Consider the following 21,210-nt stretch of genomic DNA (forward strand, 5'->3'; position numbering starts at 1 on the left):
AGATATGGAAGACATAAGTCAGAATATAATTCGAAATTTCCAGCATTCCTCTAGTTTCCAATGAATTTATAATACAGAATAACAGAGATGATAATTCTTCTACCTAATGTTTTACATCAACTTTTGACATCCTAATCCCATTGATTCCTAATTTAATTAAGCTTTAGACTAACCTCCATTCTGTTATAGAGTAGGGCATATTAAGAAAAAATGTAAAAGAATGTGATGCTTTAAAAATTATCTCAGCAGAGATCTTATACAAAAATCAGTAGGAGGACCTCCTGCTCCTGGTGCACTCTTCCCCCTGAATTATCTAAGCACTCCTAACATGTCACTTTGGAAGGGACAACAAGGGCATCTAAGAAAGAAGTTTATTTGCAAATGGGGACAAATAGGCAAATAACCTTATTAAACCAGCTTGTGGGTGGGAGCTGGCAAACCCACCTCTTGCAATCTATCCAGTAGAAAAATGTACCTCTTGGTTTGTTTAATCATTCAAATTTGGGTACTTAGAAACCCCACCCTTTAGAATATAAAAGGGAATTCATTATGGGGGGAGTTGCAGTAGGTTGGCTTGCTTTTCTTCCTCATTTGAGAAAACAAAAAGCTTCATGCAAAGTATCTTAATATTTTTCTCAGCATAGGGCAGGTTTGTATTTACTGACCCGGCAAATCCGGTTCTGTTTACAGTCACACACCGTTGCTAAGAAGGCAAAGGCATTTGCATGAAACTACAACACTAGATGTGTAATATTGTGTACAGGTTTTAGTTTGAATGCTTTTTTTTATTCTAGAGGAAAAAAAAGTTACCCCATTTTGTCCCACCTTCTCTCTCCACATCTAATTCTTCCTCTTCTGTCTTCCACATGCTTGCCTGATCCCTTGCCTCTTTTCTACCCCACACTGCAGCAGTTTAATGAAGACCACATATCCCTAGTTCACCCATTAGAGTGTTATATGGGACAGCATCAGAATGTTTCCTTGTACTTCCTGCCTGCAAGCCACCTTTTATACCATCTTTTTGACTGTCAGGTCATCTTCCTAGGTGGTCACACTGGCCTCTCCCCACATCTTGCTGAGATGTGGTTTTTCATCACATCTTTGATGCCTCTTTGAGGAGCTGAGAGTTCTCCAGGGCTCCCTTTCCCATTAAAATTCCTTTCCACAAGACTGCATTTACCAATTCTTTGAGCGGGTTGAAGTCTTCTGGTTTAAGTTCATTAGTCCACTGCTTTTGCTCCCTCCTCTCCTGAAATTCGAGAGCTCCGCTGATTTGTGATCTTTTCCACTCAGATTTCCTTCCTCCAGCAACAGCCTCTCAACCAGTTTTCCCACATTAACTAGCAGCAAACTGTAAGCCACCAGATACAGCTGCACAAACCTCATGTCACTGGAATAAAAAGCTGCTCTTTATCCACAAAACTTCAGGGATGGGCTACACAGTGTGATTGCCTCCCAAACCCATATCTAGGACAGAGTTTCTGGTACTGTGGGGTGTATCCTATAGGAGGTATAGGCATCACTTCCCCTTGTCCCCTGCTGCAGGCAGGTATCAGCTGGTTCAAGGTATCAGCTCACTGCGGCTAAAGCAGGATGTTTGCAGTTCTGCAATCAGCCTCCTAGTCTCCATGCAAACAATTCCCCTAGGAGCCGGGAACCAGCTCAAATGCTTTGGCTCTGTGCTGCCCCACTCCCTATAAGCCCTAGGATGTGACTGACTGGAAAGAGATGGGTCTGGGAGCTTCAAAGCTGTGTCGACATCCCTGTCTCTGAATCAATGCACTTCTTTCCCTAGTAACAGGCAGTCAGACGTTCAGATGCAGATACTGGTTTTGCATGGTTCTCATCTTGGATGCTGAGTTTCTCTCAAGGGAAGGGGCATCAAGCACCCAGCAACACTAAAAGTCTTAAGCAGGTTGTCTTAAGGAGGGCAACAAAAAAACCCAACAAAACCCACAAAAACTCAAGGCATATAAATCTGAAATGCAGAATTTAGAAAAACAGGGAAAAAGAATTTTTATCTGCATTTCTCACAGAAACAACCACTAAAATTCTCTGTTAGGCTGAACATGAAGAAAATTATCTTTTAGTTCTACCCACATCATCTTACATAGTATTTTCAACACATTATTATTCATCATGATTTTTCCCTTCTAATTGTGAAGTCCTTTCACTTCTTTTACTTCCAAGTGCACAGTGTCAAATTCCCCCCAGTTTAGAGGGCTGGCTGCACTGAACTACCATTACCATTTAACACACATCCTGCTTTTCATGGCTCTCTGTCTTGCTTTTGCTTTTCTCCATTTATTACCTTCTTTCCTTTCTCCACTTTCTATTTCAGGCTGTCAAGGAGAAAGCCGAGTCCAACTCCCGCAATGAAATGCTTCACCTGCAGAGCCTGCTGAGAGTGAAATTGATAAAGGACAGCACCAGCCCAGGCAATTTCACTCACAGCGGGCACTTGCAGGTGAAGCACTACCATAAAATGGAGCAAGGTTACTTGCCCGCTGCCTTCCAGCACAAGTCACCTGCTGATAGCTGCTTCTTTCGTGATCTTTTCACTCATCTCCTGCCAGGCACCTCTTGCTCTGACCCCGGTGCAAGAGGCAGGAATTGGCCATGTAGACCAGCGTTTTTGCTAGTGGGGGTTGAGCCCGAGTAAGTGCTCCAAATGTTGAACATTGGGCTGAAGTGTGGCCTGGCCACAGGACTCCTGGAGGCCTTCTTCAGGCCACCTTCCCACCAGTGGCATCCCAGGGAGGATGCCTGAAGTCCCACCTGCCTCCCTGAGTAGGACAACAGTCCCACAGGGCTGTCACCACTGCAACCACCTAATAGGACAATGGCAACTTGTACATGTTTCTGTAACATCTGTATAGGTTACCAGCCTGGTGCTTGATGTAATTTAGGACAATCCATATATCATTTTATCTGGTGGCTCCCATCGATTTATTTCAGCACAGATTGATCACAAAGGGCAGGGACATTATCAGTCCAGCATCACTTTGCCCCAGTCCCACTCTCTCCACTATTTGAAAAACTCGTGTATTAGAGGACACTTCTTGTCCCACATCAGGACTTTTTATTTTGATAGGAATATTCCCCAGAGCCTGGCTGACACCAGGGCTGAGGTTTTTCCCTAAGACAGGTTATTATAAAGAGTAGTCATAAGGGAAATGTGATGACGCAAGTAGGGAAACTGGGCTCTGTCATCCACCCCTTTTTTCAATACTAGGAGTAGAGGATGAAACTTAAAAGCTCCAGGTTTGAAACAAATTAAAAAAAAATACATAATTCATCAGGTATTTATTAAGGTAATTACATTATTTCATACCCAAGACAAAAATATTTTGAAATCTAAAAGGGCTTAAGCCGTTGAGGGGAACAGTCATAGCTGCAGTTAGATCACATGGATAAAGCAGACTTAAAAGTTATGACAAATAACCTTTCTCATACTTTAGGGCATAAAATTCCAGGAATTGAAGGGATTATTGAGAAACTCCCTTTCTAAACAGTCCTTTTTATGGAGTGCTCTATAGTCCTTCTTAGACACCTAAATACCTGGCAGTGACAGACGTGGTAAAGCAATTTTTGCAGCACTGGAGGGGGAAAACATTATGACAAATACTCTTTCTACGAGTCAAAAAATACTCAGCATACCATTTACAAAATTAGGGCCTAAGGAGCATGGTGCAAACTCAATGTACATGAATATCCAACTCCTAATTTGGCACATAATACTCAATTGAAATTAGTGGAAAAATAAGTCTCAGAAGAATTTAACTGCCTTGATACTTTCATGTCTAGATTTCCAGCAGACGCATCCCAAATGAGCTCTTCAGCCTTTACTGTGTTGTTCCAGAAGGCTTTCCTAAATCTGAATTTCATAAATATGTTTTGCTTTACAAACGTACAAGATTCACCACCAGTAACTGGTCTTGGGTAAAGACCTTTATCAATGTGGCTGATTGCATGTGTTAATACATCATGCCACAGAAGGATACAGGTCTAGGGAAGAATAGCTGAGAAATGTGACCACAGATTAACTGCTAATAACCAAATGTGTCTGTGTGTATGTGTGTCTCTGTGTGTTCACAAGTATGGGCTAGAAGCAGATGATCACATTTTTTTTTAAACTATTTTTTCCCAAAAAAATCTAGTTTAACTCTTGTCAAAGATCCCAATCAGTCTCTTCTTGAAGGAAAAAAACCCACAACATATTCTTCTTTTCGCGGTCGATAGAAACAGTGACCACCATGAGTTATATTTAAGCTTGAAAACTTCAACAAGCTTGGATATTTTAGCTTGCAGTGGAATCATTAATTACTGACCATGGACATTGCTGAACAGGTAACCAGCTCAACTGATTTGGGGCTCATAGAGCTATAAAAAGAAGCATTCCTCTTTGTTTTATCCACAAACATACTTCTGTGTAAAGGTTTGTTTCTTTGCAATCTCTATAATTGGTACTGATGTTAAAAACATTTATATTCTTACACTCTGAGGGCTGAACACTTCAATTGGTGCAGCCTGAACCAGACCCACTCCAAACATGGGAGATGTGGGCCAGGGAGGCAGCAATCTTCCCACACTTCCTTTTATGCTGGTTTAAAACCCACCAGGGATCTCACAGAAACCTTACCTATAGCAACTGCTGGAGAGACTCATAAATGCAGCTGCTCCCAAGGCCCTTAATGCTCAGACCTCACTAGCTGGTGCCAGGTGCCCCTTCTCCCTCGTGGAGGAGTCTGGTTAGTGTTTGCTGCAAGGCATAGCCATGTCCCTCACAGCACGCTCATTTCTCCAAAGGCTCTGCCCCATTGCTCGGGCAAAAGAGTCAGTTGAGCTTAATTTAGCCTTAAATATATGGTGATAGTCTCAGTGTTTTCCTTTAAGATGTAATTCATTAGCTGCTTTTACCTGACAGAGCTCTTCTTTGCCTATTTTATTCAGTAAGTTCCTCTTTTTAATTTGGCAAGTCAGGTATTGGACAGTTGCATATTTCTAGTGCCCTAAGAAACAGGGGCAGAAAAGGACATAGGCCTCTATAGCATACCAAAAGCCTGAAAGAAGTTATGTTAAACATTAATTTGAAGTTGGTCATAAAGTCACAGGAAGTGCTGGATCTAAAACCTGAACAAAGATTAAAAAAAAAAAAAGGCACAAAACCAGACTTGCAGGTCACAAAAGCCAAACAAAGTCAGCAATGGTACAACCGGATGAGTTTCTACACACCCTGTGACTACTCTGAACGCTGCACTGTTTACTTAGGTAGTGAACTGGCTGCTGCACTAGAATATATGCTTTTCCTGAAACACTGTAGTTCTACTCTGACCTGAAGGAGAAGCACACCTCACATGCCACCAAGCCCTGCAGGCTATTCACAGGTTGCAGTCCTGAGCTGCAGGAGGCCAACACCTACCCACTGGAGGACTGTGCCTTTGGAAAGAGGCAAACCAGCAGGACCTCTGCTCTGGTACCTCACAGATGATGCTGCCATCCATCTGTGTGGGCTGATGATACGATGCCTCCACTCCCCCATGTAACCTGGTCAATCACAAGTTTCTATTGCCAGGAAGCTTTGGATCCACAAAGGACTAGGGTGCTCAATGTGCTCAACTTTCACTTTAGACGCAGAACCATAGCTCTCCTGTAACTGTGCTCTGCTGTCATCCCACTGAGGAGGAATGCAGACCCCTCTGTTTTCAGGCTCAAAGCTCCCTAAAGATTGTTGTTCAATCACTTGCAGAAGTACCTTATGCTTAGCAGGACGTTATTGTCCAAATCTCCTCAGGCCAAAGCAGAATGAGTCTTCACAAACCATAATCCTTTGACACACTTGATACTCCTGCTGGGGGAGGAACAGAAATTATTATGATCAATGATTGTTAGCACTGCCATTGGGGACTTTAATTCAGCTTCCACCTCCAGCTGATTAAGTCTTCATCCTTACTTCTCATTTTATAGAAAAATGGCCAGTCTACCAGTGTAGGGGCTACTTAACAGCAGGGGATTTCCACACAAATATGAAAGACAAATATGAAATTTGTCATTATTATTGCCAGTTGTCTCAGGAGAGAAAAAGACAAAATTTATTTACAGAACTCTGAATTTTAGTTGCTAGGGGACATTCCTGTTCGAGGCTGCAAACAAATAGTTTATATTAAAATTAAAAGGAAAAAAAAGTTGAAATGACAGTTAGCAGCAAAGTAAAGCGGATGTTAGCTGTATCCAGTTAGCACCCTAAACATTATGCAGCAGAGTATTATTTTGCTCTTCTGGTACTAAAATTGTAACTGAATTGTAACCTGTGCCTGTAAAACCTGTAGTGGAGGAAACAACTGTGTGCTTGCAGCTGCCACAGCAAGGATTATTGATCTGTTCCACAGCAAATGGAACAGCCCCACAGCTTGCCTGCCAAGGTGCTACAGTGAGAAAAGTGGGTTACAGTGCCTTCAGGCAGAGGAGGGAGTATGCTAGGAGAAGGCATTAGCCCCTGAGCTGTAGGATACAAGGGACTTTTAAGACTTTGAAATGAAGAACTGAACCGTGGGAGCTGTAAATCCTCAAACGAAGGTGGCACCCCTTGGAGACCAGATATGAGCAGCAAAAGGTGGAACCACCGCAAGAATAGCAAAAGTTGTTCACAACAGTTTCTGATAAAAAGAAGGGTAAAACTTTTCAAGAGTGACACTTTCCCAGCAGTTTCTGGCCACTCTATATTCTTATCTTCATATTTTCTTATCACAAGAATTTATCAGGAAAAAACACAGGCTGTTCTTTTGCTTTGGCTTCTGTTGGTTCATTAGCGTCTGAAAAAATATTTTTTTGTGTGTTTTATTTCACAGTCTCCCATAACCTTGGAATTTCAGATGATAAAAACCTGTGATACTTGTTTTTCTGGTACTAAAACCACACACCCTGAACTGTAACCTACGGTTATAAAACCAGTAGCAGAGGAATTTAAGAAGAGAAATTATCAAGCAAAGTACCATTGAAGTTCTCATTAAATTAGAGAAGATGGGTTTTGCCCAGCCTCAAGTTAGATCTCAAGGACCATGGCCATTCCTGGGATTATAACCCATGGGTATAGTTGCTCCAAAATAACACAGCCTACAAACGGTTTTTCCACATCACCTTTGCAGAGTAGAGAGGAGGGAGCATCATAGCATATGGCACCACATCCACTGAAATGCTGTTTGGACCAAGTGGCAGAGCATCCCTTAAAATGGATGTGAGTCATCAGGTTTTGCAGTCACAAAGGCATAGTAAAAGAAGAGATTTAAGCAGATCACAAAATACACCACAACTCCTACCCATTGTGCAGCTTTTGGAGTGTTCTCAAGGAAGAAGAGGATTAAATGGGCAAATGCTTTTAAATATTCTCCCATGCAAAGGAATGGAATTAGGCCCACAAAAGTAATTTGCTTGGAATATTAACCTGGGAAATGGGAGATATGTTTGAACTCCCTTGTGGCAGAAAAGAAACTGAACTTGGGTCATTTACAACCTGATTATCCTAACCATGAGTAATTTTAAATAAAAAGAGGGAACTGGGATTTCTTCTCCAGCTGTGCTTGTCATAAGGCTTGATCTTATAATTGTGCTCTTAGGATATCTACAGGATGAGACAAGTAGGAATTGGAATGAGAAAGGTAGACAAACAACTTAAATTTTAAATATATGGAGAGTTCAAAAATATCTAATGTATATACTATAAATTAACATGCATTCATCTCAAACTTGAAGAATGGCTTGTGTAATGTAGAAACTATATGAAAATTTATTACAATTATCTCACCTAAAGACTACATTATGTGGCCTAGGTGTTTAGATGCTCAACCCTTTATCTGGTCAGATGCTGTATGAACTGACCCACCTGAAGCTTCACCCTGCCGTAGACAGGTTGGCCACCATAGCCTGGTATCTCTCTTCCTGCTTTCTCAGGCACTGGAATATTGTGTTGCAGGACGCAGACCTTAGGCAACACCTTAGCTGCCTAAAGACTCTGGCTATGTATAGGATTGTGTGAGCAACAGGTGTGTTCCCCCAACCCTGTAATAAATAGAAGAAAGGAAATAAAACATGTTCTGAGAATCAAGGAAATTAGTGGAAATGCTGCAACATTTATAAATATAGTTTTTTGTGAGAGGGTGTTTCTGAAGCTGCACAAACTCAAACTGATGGAAAATATTAGGAAGCGGGGAAAGGTGAAATGAGAATCTGAGCAATGTCCTTTTCTACCTTATCAAAACAGACTTTTTATGTCTGCCTCTTCTGTAGGGTTTTTTTTGTTGGTTTTTTTTTTTTGGGGGGGGGATTTTTTTCAGTAGATTGTGCCACAGGATGGCAGCCATTGGTGAAATGGAGGTAACATGGACTCGGGTTGTTCTGAACATTCGGCTGCAATGGGAGTCAACCACAGACAACACCTATCTGTCTGTCTGTTTTCTCCCCAGCTCCACTCAGCCAGTCTCACCTGAGAGCTCAGTTTGAAAACAATGCAGAGTTGTCCATAGCAAAACCCTTGCGAATTAAAAAAAAAGACAGGGATGTTGTTCGCTCCAAGTCTGTTGTGGGCAATAATGTGCTATGGCCACACACCGCCTGGGTTTGGAGACCACCCTGCCTCCTTGACTACCCAGCCTTCAGGGGCAATTGCTCCCTGCCTAGCTGTGTCAGTCATCATTTCCCCCCAAGGGCCTATGGGAAGAGGAGTGAATAATAGAGACTGGATTATCTATTTGAAAGAGATTGGTTTACATTTTGCATGAAGGTTTTCATATTTTTGTAAAAAATAAACCTCCTTACCCCTCCCCTTTTCAGACTCCAATCACATTCTGCTGAGGAAGTTTGTGTTTTATTTCAGTGCTGTGAAATTAACTTTATATTCAAATAACCCCTTTCACACTTAGAAACTCTTGGATTGCAAACCGTAGGGAACTCAAGGGTGTTGGCATGAGTGGCTGGGTGCAGCAGATCCCTCCTCCCAGTGAAACCCTTGAGAATTAAAAAAAAAAAAAAAAACCACAAAAAAACCCCAGACAAAATTTATTTAAAAAACGACAAAATTTATTTTAGAAAGATCAAGGATCGCTGGACAGGCACAAAGCCAGTGCAGCCTGACCGGGATCGGTGGGCCCGGGCCTTTCTGGGACCGCCCAGGCGGGGAGTCCCAAACAGCTGCTGAATGCTGCTCCTGTGGACATTCACAGAAACACTGAACAGGTGAGGCTGGAAGAGACCTCAGTAGATCACCTGGGCCAACCTCCCTGCTCAAGCAGGGGCACCCCAGAGCACATGGCACAGGATTGCATCCAGAGGGTTCCTGAGTATCTCCAGTGGGGGAGACTTCACAACCTCTCTGGGCATCTGTTCCAGTGTTCGGTCACCCACATAGTAAAGATGTTCTTCCTCATATTCAAGTGGAACTTCCTGTGTATCAGTTTCTGCCCATTGCCTCTTGTGCTATTGCTTGACACCACCGAGAAGACCCTGGATGCGTCCTCTTGGCACCCTCCCTTCAGACACTTATAGTTAGTGTGAGGTCCCCTCTCAGTCGTCTCTTCTCAAGGCTGAACAGGCCCTGGTTTCTCAGCCTATCCCTGTAAAAGAGATGCTCCAGTCCCCTCATCATCTTTGTTGCCCTCCATTGGACCCGCTCCAGGGGCTCCACGTCTCTCTTGCACTGAGGAGACCAGAGCTGGAAACTGCACTCCAGATGTGGCCTCACCAGGGCTGAGCAGAGGGGGCAGGATCAGCTCCCTCGGCCTGCTGGCATGCTGTTGCTAATACATCCCCGGTAACCCTGCTCCCGGGGCGCTCCCGGCGGGACGGCGCAGCGCTGCCATGGCAACAGGGGCCGCCACACCCCGGAAGGGACGGTGCGCGCCGGCCCCGCCCCCCCCCCGCTCCGTCGGGCGGCCCCGCGCGCTGAGGGTGACGACGTGTCTCGCGCGCGCGCGAGGGGGAAGCCGGAAGCGGCGCGGCCGCGTCAGGGCGGGCGCGCGCGGGGGGAGAGACGGAGGCGCGGCCCCGCTGCCGCCCAGCCACCGCCGGGCCCGGCCCGCCATGGCCCTGCCGCCGCTCCTCCTCACGGCCGCCCTGCTGGCGGCCGCCGCCGCGCCCGCCGCCGCCTTCTACCTGCCGGGCCTGGCGCCCGTCAACTTCTGCGAGGCCGGCAAGGAGAAGCCCGAGTGCAAGGTGAGCCCGGGGGCGCCGAGCGGAGGCCCCTGGGGCCGCCCGGGATGCGGCGCGGTCCCGGTGTTGTTCCCCTGCGGGGGGGCTGCGTGGTGGGTTTTGCCCGGAGCGTTCGAAGCCGCTCCGCGATGCCGCACCGGGGCTCCCGACGGCGCCAGGGCTGCGGGGGCTCGGAGCGTGGTCAGTTCCCGCTGTGCTCACAGGATAGTTAGGGTGGGGAGAGATCTCTGGAGATCACCCAACCCCTCCGCCAAGGTAGGGTCACCTAGAGCAGGTGACATAGGAACATGTCCAGATGGGCTTGGAATGTCTCCAGAGAGGGAGACTTCACGACCCCCCTGGGCAGTCTGTTCCAGTGCTCTGCCATCGTCAATGTAAAGCAGTTCTTCCTCATGTTGGGATGGAACTTCTTGTGTTTTAGTTTATGGCCATTGCTCATTGAAAAGGAAATTCATGAGACAGAGGACCCAGGGGAGTGGTAGAGCTGCTGTCCTGACTCCTGGCTCAGCTCTGGCCCTGCTGGGAAGTGCCTGCGGTCCCTCCGAGGGACGGAGAGAACTGTCGGCTCACCCCGTGAGTTACGGCCACGTTGGGGAAGTAGGAAGCCCCGGCTTCATCTCTCGGGCCCTTTCAAATCCTTGTAGGAAAGCTGCAGCAAGTAAGGAAGGTCGTGTCGGGGGGTGTGTGATTCTTGGCAGGAGCGAGCAGCTGGTGGCTGCGAGCAGCTGGCAAACTAGAGTAAGCATCCAGTGACGCTTTCCTTTGCTCTGTCTTCAGGGTGGCCAGAACCTGAACTGTAGGGGCTTCTAGGCCCCAGAGTCTGAAGTGAAGCTTAAACTTGGTTTTATGCCTGCAGAAGTGAGAAGCAAAGTTCACATAACCAAATTACTTCTTTGGTGGATGTTGGTGGGTGGGGGGTCTGTACTTAAAATAGTCTTTGCTTCTTTGGGGCACCTTTTGAAGTTTTTTGCTGCTGCTGTGATGGAGATTACACCAGACTGTTCTTTAATACTTCAATGAGAAAGTTCAAGACCAATCAATTTAATGATCCATGCTCTTACTGCTGTGGAAAGTGGCTGTCTTGCACTTTCTGAGCTCTCAGCTCCTGCAATACATGAAACACTGGTCTGTGATTCTCCAGAATACGAGCCTGTTTAAACTGTATGCTTTTGGTAATTGTGCTGACTTTATCCATTTGCTATCCTGAATCAACAGATTAGGTAATAAGCCAAACATGTAATGTGCTTTGGTTGTAGTAGTAAAGCATTCTGTGGACATTCTTTTATAGGACCACAGAAATGGTGAGACCTCAGGAGGTCACATATTGCAGCCTCATGCTTGAAGCACAACTGTTGGAAACACTAGGTCTGCTCAGCTCTACCTTTGTTTAAGCCAGCCTTGGAAACATCCAAGCGTGGAGCATCCATCTCCTCCCTGGGTGACTATTATGGTGCTGTAGTACCCTCTTAAGGAATGTTTTTTCTTCAAATACAGGCTAAGACTTTCAAGCTGCAGTTTGTATTTTTTCACAACATCCATGCAAAACATTGCTATGTTTGGATTATTCCTGTTTTAAGCTTGTAGAAGAAAGATTTATTTTTTTAAGTCAGGTGAACCAGGGTGCCTACTGTCTTTTGTAACCAACCTGAGTCACATATGGGGTAACCTTTCTCGGATGTCTCTGCATTGTTATTCCTCATATAATGTGTACAAAATGTTTGTCTCCTCCCGAGAATTTATCATTTAATAAATGTGACGTGAAGTACTTGAGTAATGTAAATGTGCCATCAATGGGCAACTGAGCACCCCAACAGGTGTAATATTGCAAATATTGGCCACCTCTTATCAATTTACATACTAAGTGAAACACGGGCATATGGAGAAGTCTAAGTCACTCCTCACATATGGTTCTCTCCATGTAGTGTGCAACGGGATGTAGTCTGGTGAGGAGAAACAATAAATGGTCACATAATTGCTGTATCATAATATTTACATAAGTGAATAAAACTGAGCTTTCCTGGACAGCCGTCTTTTTTTACGTGTTCTCACGGAGTTCTTGCAGTTGTCACTGTTGATTGCAATGCCAGTAATAGTAGTGAATTTTTCTCTGCCTTGAGGACTTAAATCCACATACCAGATCTCTAAATGATACTCTTTAGCTGTCATGATCCCTGTGGATCTCCTGTCCTGTGTTGGTGAGAAGAGATGGGATGCTGTTAATGGAGCTTGTAGGTAGCAGCACAAGAGTGATGAGACTCATGACTTTTCTCCCTTTTTTCAAGTTGCCTGCTAATCTGCTTGGGCAAGCTCAATTTGGCTACTTTTCATGGTTTTGGTTGGAATATCATCAGAAATGGAATGTGATCTGTGCAGGCTGAAATAGTAATTCTTGCCTGAAGATTGAGAATCCTTACTCAGTTTAAAAATATACTGATGGCTTCAAAGGATACTTGCTGTTGTATGGGAAATTATCAAAGATGCTGATCTGCAGGAATGCATATACTTCTTATGAAAAATTGGAGCATTCAGGTAAATCCTCTCCAATGAAAAACAGCTAATCTGAGACCATGGTTCTGTGACCAGCTGAGGCAGTCTAATTCCCTGCTGCTGGGAGTGAGAGATTTCACTCCTGTCTTCCCCTGGGCAATGTGTTCCTGCCCTCTGCGCTGACCCAGCTGTGTTACTTGTTATATCCTTTTTTGAGCTTATTAACATGGCAGGAAACTATCCGACTTTTTGCCAGTCCAGCTTTTTGCAGTGTTAGGAAGTTGACGTGGCTCACAGAATTACGCCAAGCGTGCACTACCCAGAGGTGAGCTGCAGGTCTGCATGGCTAAGGGGGGGGGGAAGAGGAGCCGTAAGGTGTGTCTTCACTTAGTGAGTCAACCTAAGAGCTCACAGCTGCCTGCCTCTCACAGAGCTGCTTCCTGACTTGCACAAGAACAGCTAAGGTATATTGGTAAAATACAGATCTGAGCTACACACAGAGGTGAACAATTCCATCTTCTTTTTTTTTTCCTTTCCTCCAGAATTTCTTGGTTTGTCTAAACTTGAGTGAATTTTCATAGGGACGAAAAGCTCTTCTGTTGGTGAGAAAATAGATGACTTCTTATTGAAAGGGAGAGGTCTTGTTCTTGAGGGCACTCATCTTCCTTTTGCTCTTCAGCTCTTGATTACACAGTAAGACAGCTCGTGTTGTGGTTTAACCCCAGCTGGCATCTAAGAACTTTGCAGCTGCTGTCTCGCTCCCCGGTGCCCTTGGTGGGATGAGGAGAATCGGGGGATAAAAAGTAAAAACTTGTGGGTTGAAATAAGTAGAGTTTAATAATTGAAACAAAATAAAATATACTAATAATACTAATTATAATAATATCCGTAATAATAACAATAATTACTTTAATGAAAAAGTGAAAGACAGAGAGGGAGAGGAATAAAACCCAAGAGAAATAAGTGATGCACAGTACAGTTGCTGACCACCCACTAACCGATGCCCAACCTGTCCCTGAGCAGGGAGCAGTGGCTCTTGGTCAACTCCCCCCAGTTTATATACTGAGCAGGATGTTCTGTGATATGGAACAGCCCTTTAGCCAGTGCAGGTCAGCTTTTCCTGGCTTCTTGTGCACTTTCTCGCTGTCAAAGCATGGGAAACTGAAACGTCCTTGACTAGGGTAAGCACTACTTAGCCACAACTAAAACATAAGTGTGTTATCAACATTATGCTCTTACTTAATGAAAAACACAGCACTGTAGCAGCTACTAGGAAGAAAATTAACTATCCCAGCTGAAATGAGGACAACTTGCTGTGCTACTAAGAACTGCTCTTTAAAATTTTTTGGGGTAAGTCTTTTGCTGTTTTAGCCAGTTGAACTGGCTTACCGTGCAAGCAGATAACTGCTAAAACCAGTGTAAGATAAACAATTAAAATGCATTGGGACTGTGGGGCTAGAATAAGGGAAGGGTTTTTGAGACTAAGAGGGAAGAGTAAAAGACCTCTCCCTTTCCATAGCAGCAGGCTTCCCCATCTGTAATTAATGTGTATAGACCAAAGTAGTCGGAAACCAGAGCAGACTGAATTTCAGGTTCTTACTCAAGAGTTGGTAGAATTACTGAAAAACTTTTATAAGAAGTTAAATCTTTGTCTTCTCTTTCGAAAGAGCTTCTGTTGAGACTTAAAGTAGTGTATCATTCTGAAAAGATTGTTTAAATTCTCATAGGTCAGTTTTCAGCTGGAAAACATAGATAAAATTATCTACTACGTAGAAAAAATTGCGGAGTACCTTAATTATAGGAAGAAGTACTGATCTTATCTGTACTTTTATTCGTGTTCTTTTAAGACTTTTATTACACTAAAGTTATGGTGATGACTAATATAGCTCTAACATGGTACATAAAACTAAAACACTGGCAACTGTGCTAACTGTATTATCTTTGTGCATAATTCCTTGCTGTCTTGTAGTTTGAGTGGTTGTTAGCCCTAAAGTGAGCTTGTCATGTGGTCACTGCTTTTGTGATGGTTTTACTTATGCTCTCAGCAGATATAGTTCGTTACACTTCCAAGATGTACAATTACATGTCTTACATTTCCAGCTTTCCTTTTATCTTATTCAAACAAACCTGTTTTTATATATCCATGAGAATTGAAGGAGTGCTTTAGTATAACTGCTGATTATCTCGACTCTTTCAGTCTGGAATCGAGCTGTTTGTCAACAGGCTTGACTCTGTAGAGTCTGTCCTTCCCTACGAATATACCGCGTAAGTATATTATTCTGTTTATGTCATTTTAGTTGTCAGTTATTGCAAAAAGACGGATTTAATTTCTCTAAAAGTTTTATCTGCATCTTGCTACAGTCATTTGCCTCTGAGGAATGCCTGTTTATTTTGTTAACATAAGTTTGCAAAAATAGAAATATCAGTGAGTAGATAGGTGTTAATAAGATAAACGGAAATTAGACTTTTTGAAAAAAGTATGCTACTGAATTATTAACATCAGTACATTGCTTCCTTCTCAGTTGTCTTTGCTCTTACTTTAGAAGTAGTGCATGGATTCATAGGCCCTCATGTAGGTTGAATCACTGCTTGAGTGTAATTTAAGATAAAAATGTGTGTGTGTATATAAATATATTTATGTATAGTATTCACTTTTCTGCATTGGTTGTCATTTTGTAGATCAAAGTATTACTGCTGTCTTTAGTAGCCTATAGCCAGATGAGTTAAAGTGGTAATGAGGTGTGAACACCCCATCAATTATCTTAATGAGGTGTTAAACGTTTTCTTGTACACATCATAGGAGCAAACAAAATGTATCAGTGCCTGGTACAACTATGTAAAGTTTTTGCTTCAAAGAATATTTTGACTGTTAATATTGAAGAGATTAAACACCGATTATATCTATACTTTAGTGAACACAAATGTGATATACTTAAAAATAGACTGGAAGAACTTGGAGGATGTGCTATGAAATGTGTTGGTGAACAAAACTGCAATAACCTGTTTAATAGTGCTTGTTGTAAGGGAGCTGTCTGTGTGTTGATTTTTTTTGTTTGTTTTGCTATTATCAGGTCCCCTGCCTGCCCCAAGAATCTGGCCTGCATGCTTTTTTCTCACAGTCATCATGAAACCAAGGTTTAAATCTTGGCTAAAATTCCTATTCAAATGTGAAACTTGTAATTACTCAAGGAAACTAATGCTACAGTATTCTGAAATAGCTGATTATGAGATTTGAGTGTTGGTTCTGTTTTGTTTGGTTTATTTTCAAACCGTGTGATTTTCACACTTTGCTTTACAGCTTAAAGGAGGAAACTGTTGTCTGCAAGGAAGGCTGTATAGTTCCTTTACTTGTGATTTAGGTGCTGATTAGGGAACATTATTTGCAGCTGAGAATATTTTATTAATTTTTGTATCTTTTCTTTAATTCAGGTTTGATTTTTGTCAAGCAGAAGGAAAGAAACGGCCTTCTGAAAACCTTGGCCAAGTATTGTTTGGAGAGAGGATAGAACCGTCTCCTTACAGGGTTTGTTCTCTGTCAGAGAGTGTTTGGTAATGTGTATGTTCAAATGTAACCAGAGGAGATAAGAATCTAGGAGAACATTTTCGGGAGGGCTTTATCTGAAAGACCTTCAAAATCTGAAATTCCACGTAATAGAAATCTCTCAGTTTAATCTAATTGTAACTATGTGCTTTGCACCGTGGACTTGTAGGCTGAAATGCTGCAGAGGTTGTCTTTTCTCTTTGGAACTGGACAAAACCTTATTATTGCTCCTCAGCACTCCTGTTTCTTGGAACCATATCTGAAAATACTGGATCCAGAAAATGGAAGACCTAGAAATGGTGTTAGCCAGCCTGTCTTGTCTGGTGACTGAAGCTCTCACATTCTGTTGTACAGGTAGTAGGAGAGAAAGTTATCAATTGAAGCTGCCTGTGACAGCACTGCTGCTGTCAAATGACTTGTCTGGTAAATCATGGCAGAAAACATGTTTTAGTCAGTAACAAGGAGCTCTTGATGCAAAGCTCCTACAATGAGCACAGGAGGGGTTTATATACATCAATGTAAAAACCTCCTATGCAGGATTAATATACCTTGTCTTGGTAGTTTGTTAGGTGATTTTATTACAATAGTATAGGCAATTAGATGCATAGGGGAAATTGTTAAATACTAAAATAAGACAAAATTTGTTACAACCTTATTGCTTATATGTGTTTCATTCTTCTTAGTTCACGTTCAACAAGAAGGAGACATGTAAATCTGTTTGTACAAAAACATATGATACCACAAAGCCAGAAGATAAACAGAAATTAGATTTTTTGAAAAAAAGTATGCTACTGAATTATCAACATCATTGGTAAGTTGGTATCAAAATTCATAGATTGGTTAGTCTAGTATGTTGGTGATACATTTTTTTAGTTTATAAGTTTTTATTTGCAAGTGAATACAGATTTAACACTAGGTATTTGCACTGAATATATTTCCCCTTCTGGTTTTGCAGATGTTGTTTGCTGCCTTCATAAAAATACTTCCTTTACCTGGAGGATAAACACCAGGCATAATGGAAATTAATCTGTTTCCAAACACAAAACTTTGTGCTTACTGTAAAATACTATTTCTTTGCACCTGTAAATGTAGAAGTTAGTCCTGCCTTAGCTTGAGAAAAGTCTTAAGGGACTTCTATTCTGTTGCTATGTTGTCTTTGGTTTCCTTGAGAACCTTTGCACTACCCTTCAAATATTGTGTCCAGGAAACAGGATCAGTGGTTCTGAAAGAGTTTTATGCAACGTTTGTTTGTCTTCTAGGATATGAAAGAGAAAGGTGGACAGTGAAAATTTAATTAATTAAATCATCTCGAGGAACGCTTAAAGCTTGGTCCTTTCCTATTCTCTGAGTCCCTCTGTAACCATCTGAGTCACCTTGGAGCCTGTTGGGGCTCTGCTTCTGCTTGGATGTTGAGGTCCTCTTCCCATGGTCATTAAGGGTGGGGCAAGGCTGACTGTGTGTGCTGAATCTCATGGAGATTTTCAGTTGGGATGTAGCCATGTGCTCTGCACCCACATCCAAGAGCTGCAAAATGTTTAGCAGCAGGCTCCGTCCTGGTGTTGGAAATACCCAACCACGCTATCAGTGTTTGTTTAATGCGTTGCATGTTGGTATACTCTGCTAACAGCAGCCGTCAGGTGCAAGGATAAAAGGAACAACCTGGGCATAAGTTCCTGTGGCATGTTTTTGCAAGGAATACATAAGCATCATTAACCAGTGTTGCCCATAGGTATGCCCCAATTCCAGATATGTGCTTCCTGCCTCTCTGGAACAAACATTTCAGTCTTCATCTAATTAGATTAAAACTGTCTGGATATATTAGTAAAAATGCAGGTGAAATGTTGAATATTGCCACTGTCATTAACTGTTTTTCTGTAATGTCACGTTCCATTTCCTCAATTTTGTAACAGCCACCCGTGCTGAAAAGGCAGCAAGTGCATTTTCTACTGCTCTTGGGAACTGATATGGGATATCCCTTTGTGGGGATAAACTGTGGCTCACTGATGTAAATATTTCTGGGAATCTCTTGAAATTAGTCCTGTAGGAAATTGATAGATTAGGTCAGAAGGGTTCACAGGCAATAGCGATATGTTCGGGTAGGTGAGTGAAGAAGTAATAAAAGAAACTCTGAAAGGTACAGCTACTTTTGCAGGGATTTGAAGTGTAAATGGCTAATGCTAAAATAAACAGATCTTCAAACATGCTGGGCTTGGTTTTTTTATATTCCTGTTAAATACTGCATATATTTATAATATTTACACCACTTTGAATTTTAGTGATGCATGTGGGTCTGGCTTAAAGCTTCAACTTTAAAAGTTTGTGTGTGTCTTGGTTTATAAATTAAAAATAATTTTCCAAAGCTATGATACTTGAAATAAATTAATTTTTTTAGGAAAACCCATAGCTTAAACTGATAGAAACTGAAACAGAGCTTTGTAAAACTAATCACACAGAAAATTCTTCAGACTGTTTGAGGTTTTTTTCCCCCATAGATTAAATTGTTTTACAGATATATTTAGTGTATTTAAGTAGTATTTTTAGCCAGTATAGGTAACTTGATATGACTGTTGAGATTTAAGTAAGATATAGTTCTGTTTTTCAGTGTGAAACCTTCCCTTGAAATTTAGGGTATTTCTGGTATTCTTAGTCCTTTTAATGGCATTTCTACTATTTTATTTATTTTTGGTAGGCCCACTGCCCTAAAATTTTAGAACCAGTGGCGTGCAAAATCCCTGTTTATGGCTGTTAGTCCTCCTTAGCCTTAGCTTCACAAAGTGGCAGTGGCTGGATTTTGTGAATAATGATGCATGCTCCAGGAGTATGGTACAGAGGTATGTTGAACAGGGATCAACAAGGTAGCATAAGCAAGGATTTAATAGAGGTTTATTATCCAGCTTCAATTTATCATGAAATTCCTAGGGAACACAGATGGTGCAAAGTACTTTTAAGGTTTAAAAGCCACTTAATAAGATTAGGAATTGACAGACTGAATTGGACTCAACAGCTATGCTGATATCTGGCTGACAATGTTCATCACCAGATGTTCTTGAGAGACATAGAAGAGCACTGTTGAATAGCATATTTGCTCCACATGTATAATCTCTTCAAGTCATTTTAAATTTGAAGATTAACTGTGAAAAATGATTTGGTGCTTAAACTATCAATTTGTTCCAGCACTGCTGCTTGAAGGCAGCTCAGTATGTCTTTGCTGCAGAAGATGCAAGGGAAAGCCTTTACCCCAGCCAAACTTACTTGCAATATGTTAATGTTTTACCTGGTTTTGATTGTGAAATTAAAATACTAACAAAAGCAAGAGTTCTCTCTAGCATATATTATGGAAGTAAAATTTCAAATATATAATCATAGAATTGGTTAGATTGGAAAAGACCTTTAAGATCATGGAGTCCTGCTGTGCGGTGGGTTGACCCTTGCAGTTTTTTTCCCCCTTCTTAAATCTGTTTCCCAGAGGTGCTGCCACTCGGCCTTGGCCAGTGGTGGGTCTGCCTTGGAGCTGGCTGGCACTGATTCTATCAGACATAGGGAAAGCTTCTGGCAGCTTCTCACTGAAACCTACCTCTGTACCCCCCTGCCAACTAAAATCTTGCCACACAAACCCAATACAAACATTGATCTAACACTGCCAAGTACACCACTAAATTATGTCCCAAAGTGCTACATCTAGATGTCTTTTAAATACTTCCAGGGTTGATGACTCCAGCACTTCGCTGGGCAGCCTGTTCCAATGCCTGACTACCCTTTCAGTGAAGAAATTTTTCCTAATATCCAATCTAACCTCCCCTGACACAAATTGAGGCAATTTCCTCTTGTCCTGTTGCTTGTTAACCTGGGAGACCAACCCCACCTCGAAAATCCTTTCAAGTAGTTGTATAGAAGTATAAGGTCTCCCCTGAGTCTTTTTTTCTCCAGACTAAACACCCCCAGCTTTCTCAGCTGCTCCTCCTAAGCCTATGCTTCAGAACCTTTACCAGCTCCATTGCCCTTCTCTGAACATGCTCCAGCACCTCAATATCTTTCTTGTAGTGAGGGGCCCAGAACTGGATGCAGGATTCAAAGGTGTGGCCTCACGAGTGCCAAGTACAGGGGAAGAATTAATGCCTTAGTCCTGCTGGCCACACTATTTCTGATACAGGGCTAGGATGCCATTGGCCTTTGTGGCCACCTGGGCACACTGCTGTTTTATGTTCAGCCACTGTCAGCCAGCACCCGCAGGTCCTTTTTCACCAGGCTGCTTTCCAGCCACTCTGCCCCCAGCCTGGAGGACTGCCTGGGGTTGTTGCGACCCAGGTGCAGGACCCAGCACTTGGCCTTGGTGAACCTCATACCGTTGGCCTCATACAGTATGGTCCAAATGTAATCAATCTGCATCTGGAATGGCTCCTAATTAGCACCTTAATTGTACCCTGTAGTAGCATGGTGAAGTTAGGAACTGGTTGGTGCTGCCACTGCTTGGGGCTGTGATAGTCTTTGGAATCTCCTGAGAATCTGGAAACTCCGTTATTGTAGGGCATCTTTTCTGTTGTGTCAGTATAAGCCAAGAACAGTGCTACTTATTTCTGCTGGGTAGCTAAGGGTAGGGATGATGCAGATCTCTCTCTGTTGTGTGAACAAAGGCAGCATGTACTACTCTTTACCCGCATCTGTTGGGGTGCTTTAAAAAGTAGTGCTACTTTAGAGACTGTTCCAATATGCAACAGACTAGAGAGTTCTTTGTTTTTGTTGCCTAAAGTCATAATTCCTGTGTTTAATTAGGTATTCAGAAGTATCTAATGAGGTATTATCAGGTAGCTGTTAACATTAATAGCCTAGTGGTTACAATGATGAGTGGTTGTAAAGATATTTAGTAGCATGGTAAGTTTTACAAAAGAATCTGTGTTAATTTTTGGTGGGATGTCCTTTTTTGGTTTAGTGATACACGAAAAAGGGCAGTTGTCTCATCTTTTCACGTGTGAAGTTTATTAATA

The 21,210-nt window shown here is 42.5% G+C and overlaps 1 protein-coding gene and 1 long non-coding RNA gene across 2 annotated transcripts in view; one reads left to right on the top strand and one right to left on the bottom strand.

The window, feature by feature from the left end:
• Positions 1–9,050: 9,050 nt before the first annotated feature.
• Positions 9,051–9,861, bottom strand: LOC113963513. The gene is made up of 2 exons (XR_003532844.1): positions 9,734–9,861; positions 9,051–9,605 (listed from the first exon to the last, which is right to left on the bottom strand). It is a non-coding gene; the product is annotated as an uncharacterized LOC113963513 (long non-coding RNA).
• Positions 9,862–9,965: 104 nt separating this feature from the next.
• Positions 9,966–21,210, top strand: part of TM9SF2 (transmembrane 9 superfamily member 2) — a 29,786-nt gene continuing 18,541 nt past the window's right edge. The window contains exons 1-4 of the mRNA XM_027674675.1: positions 9,966–10,203; positions 14,885–14,952; positions 16,117–16,210; positions 16,912–17,039. Coding sequence (XP_027530476.1) covers positions 10,072–10,203; positions 14,885–14,952; positions 16,117–16,210; positions 16,912–17,039 — 422 coding nt within the window. The 5' untranslated portion in view covers positions 9,966–10,071. The remainder of the gene's footprint in view (positions 10,204–14,884; positions 14,953–16,116; positions 16,211–16,911; positions 17,040–21,210) is intronic.

The sequence above is a fragment of the Neopelma chrysocephalum genome, unplaced genomic scaffold (genome assembly GCF_003984885.1).
Source record: "Neopelma chrysocephalum unplaced genomic scaffold, ASM398488v2 Primary Assembly neopelma1_25, whole genome shotgun sequence".
NCBI classification, from domain to species: Eukaryota; Metazoa; Chordata; class Aves; order Passeriformes; family Pipridae; genus Neopelma; species Neopelma chrysocephalum.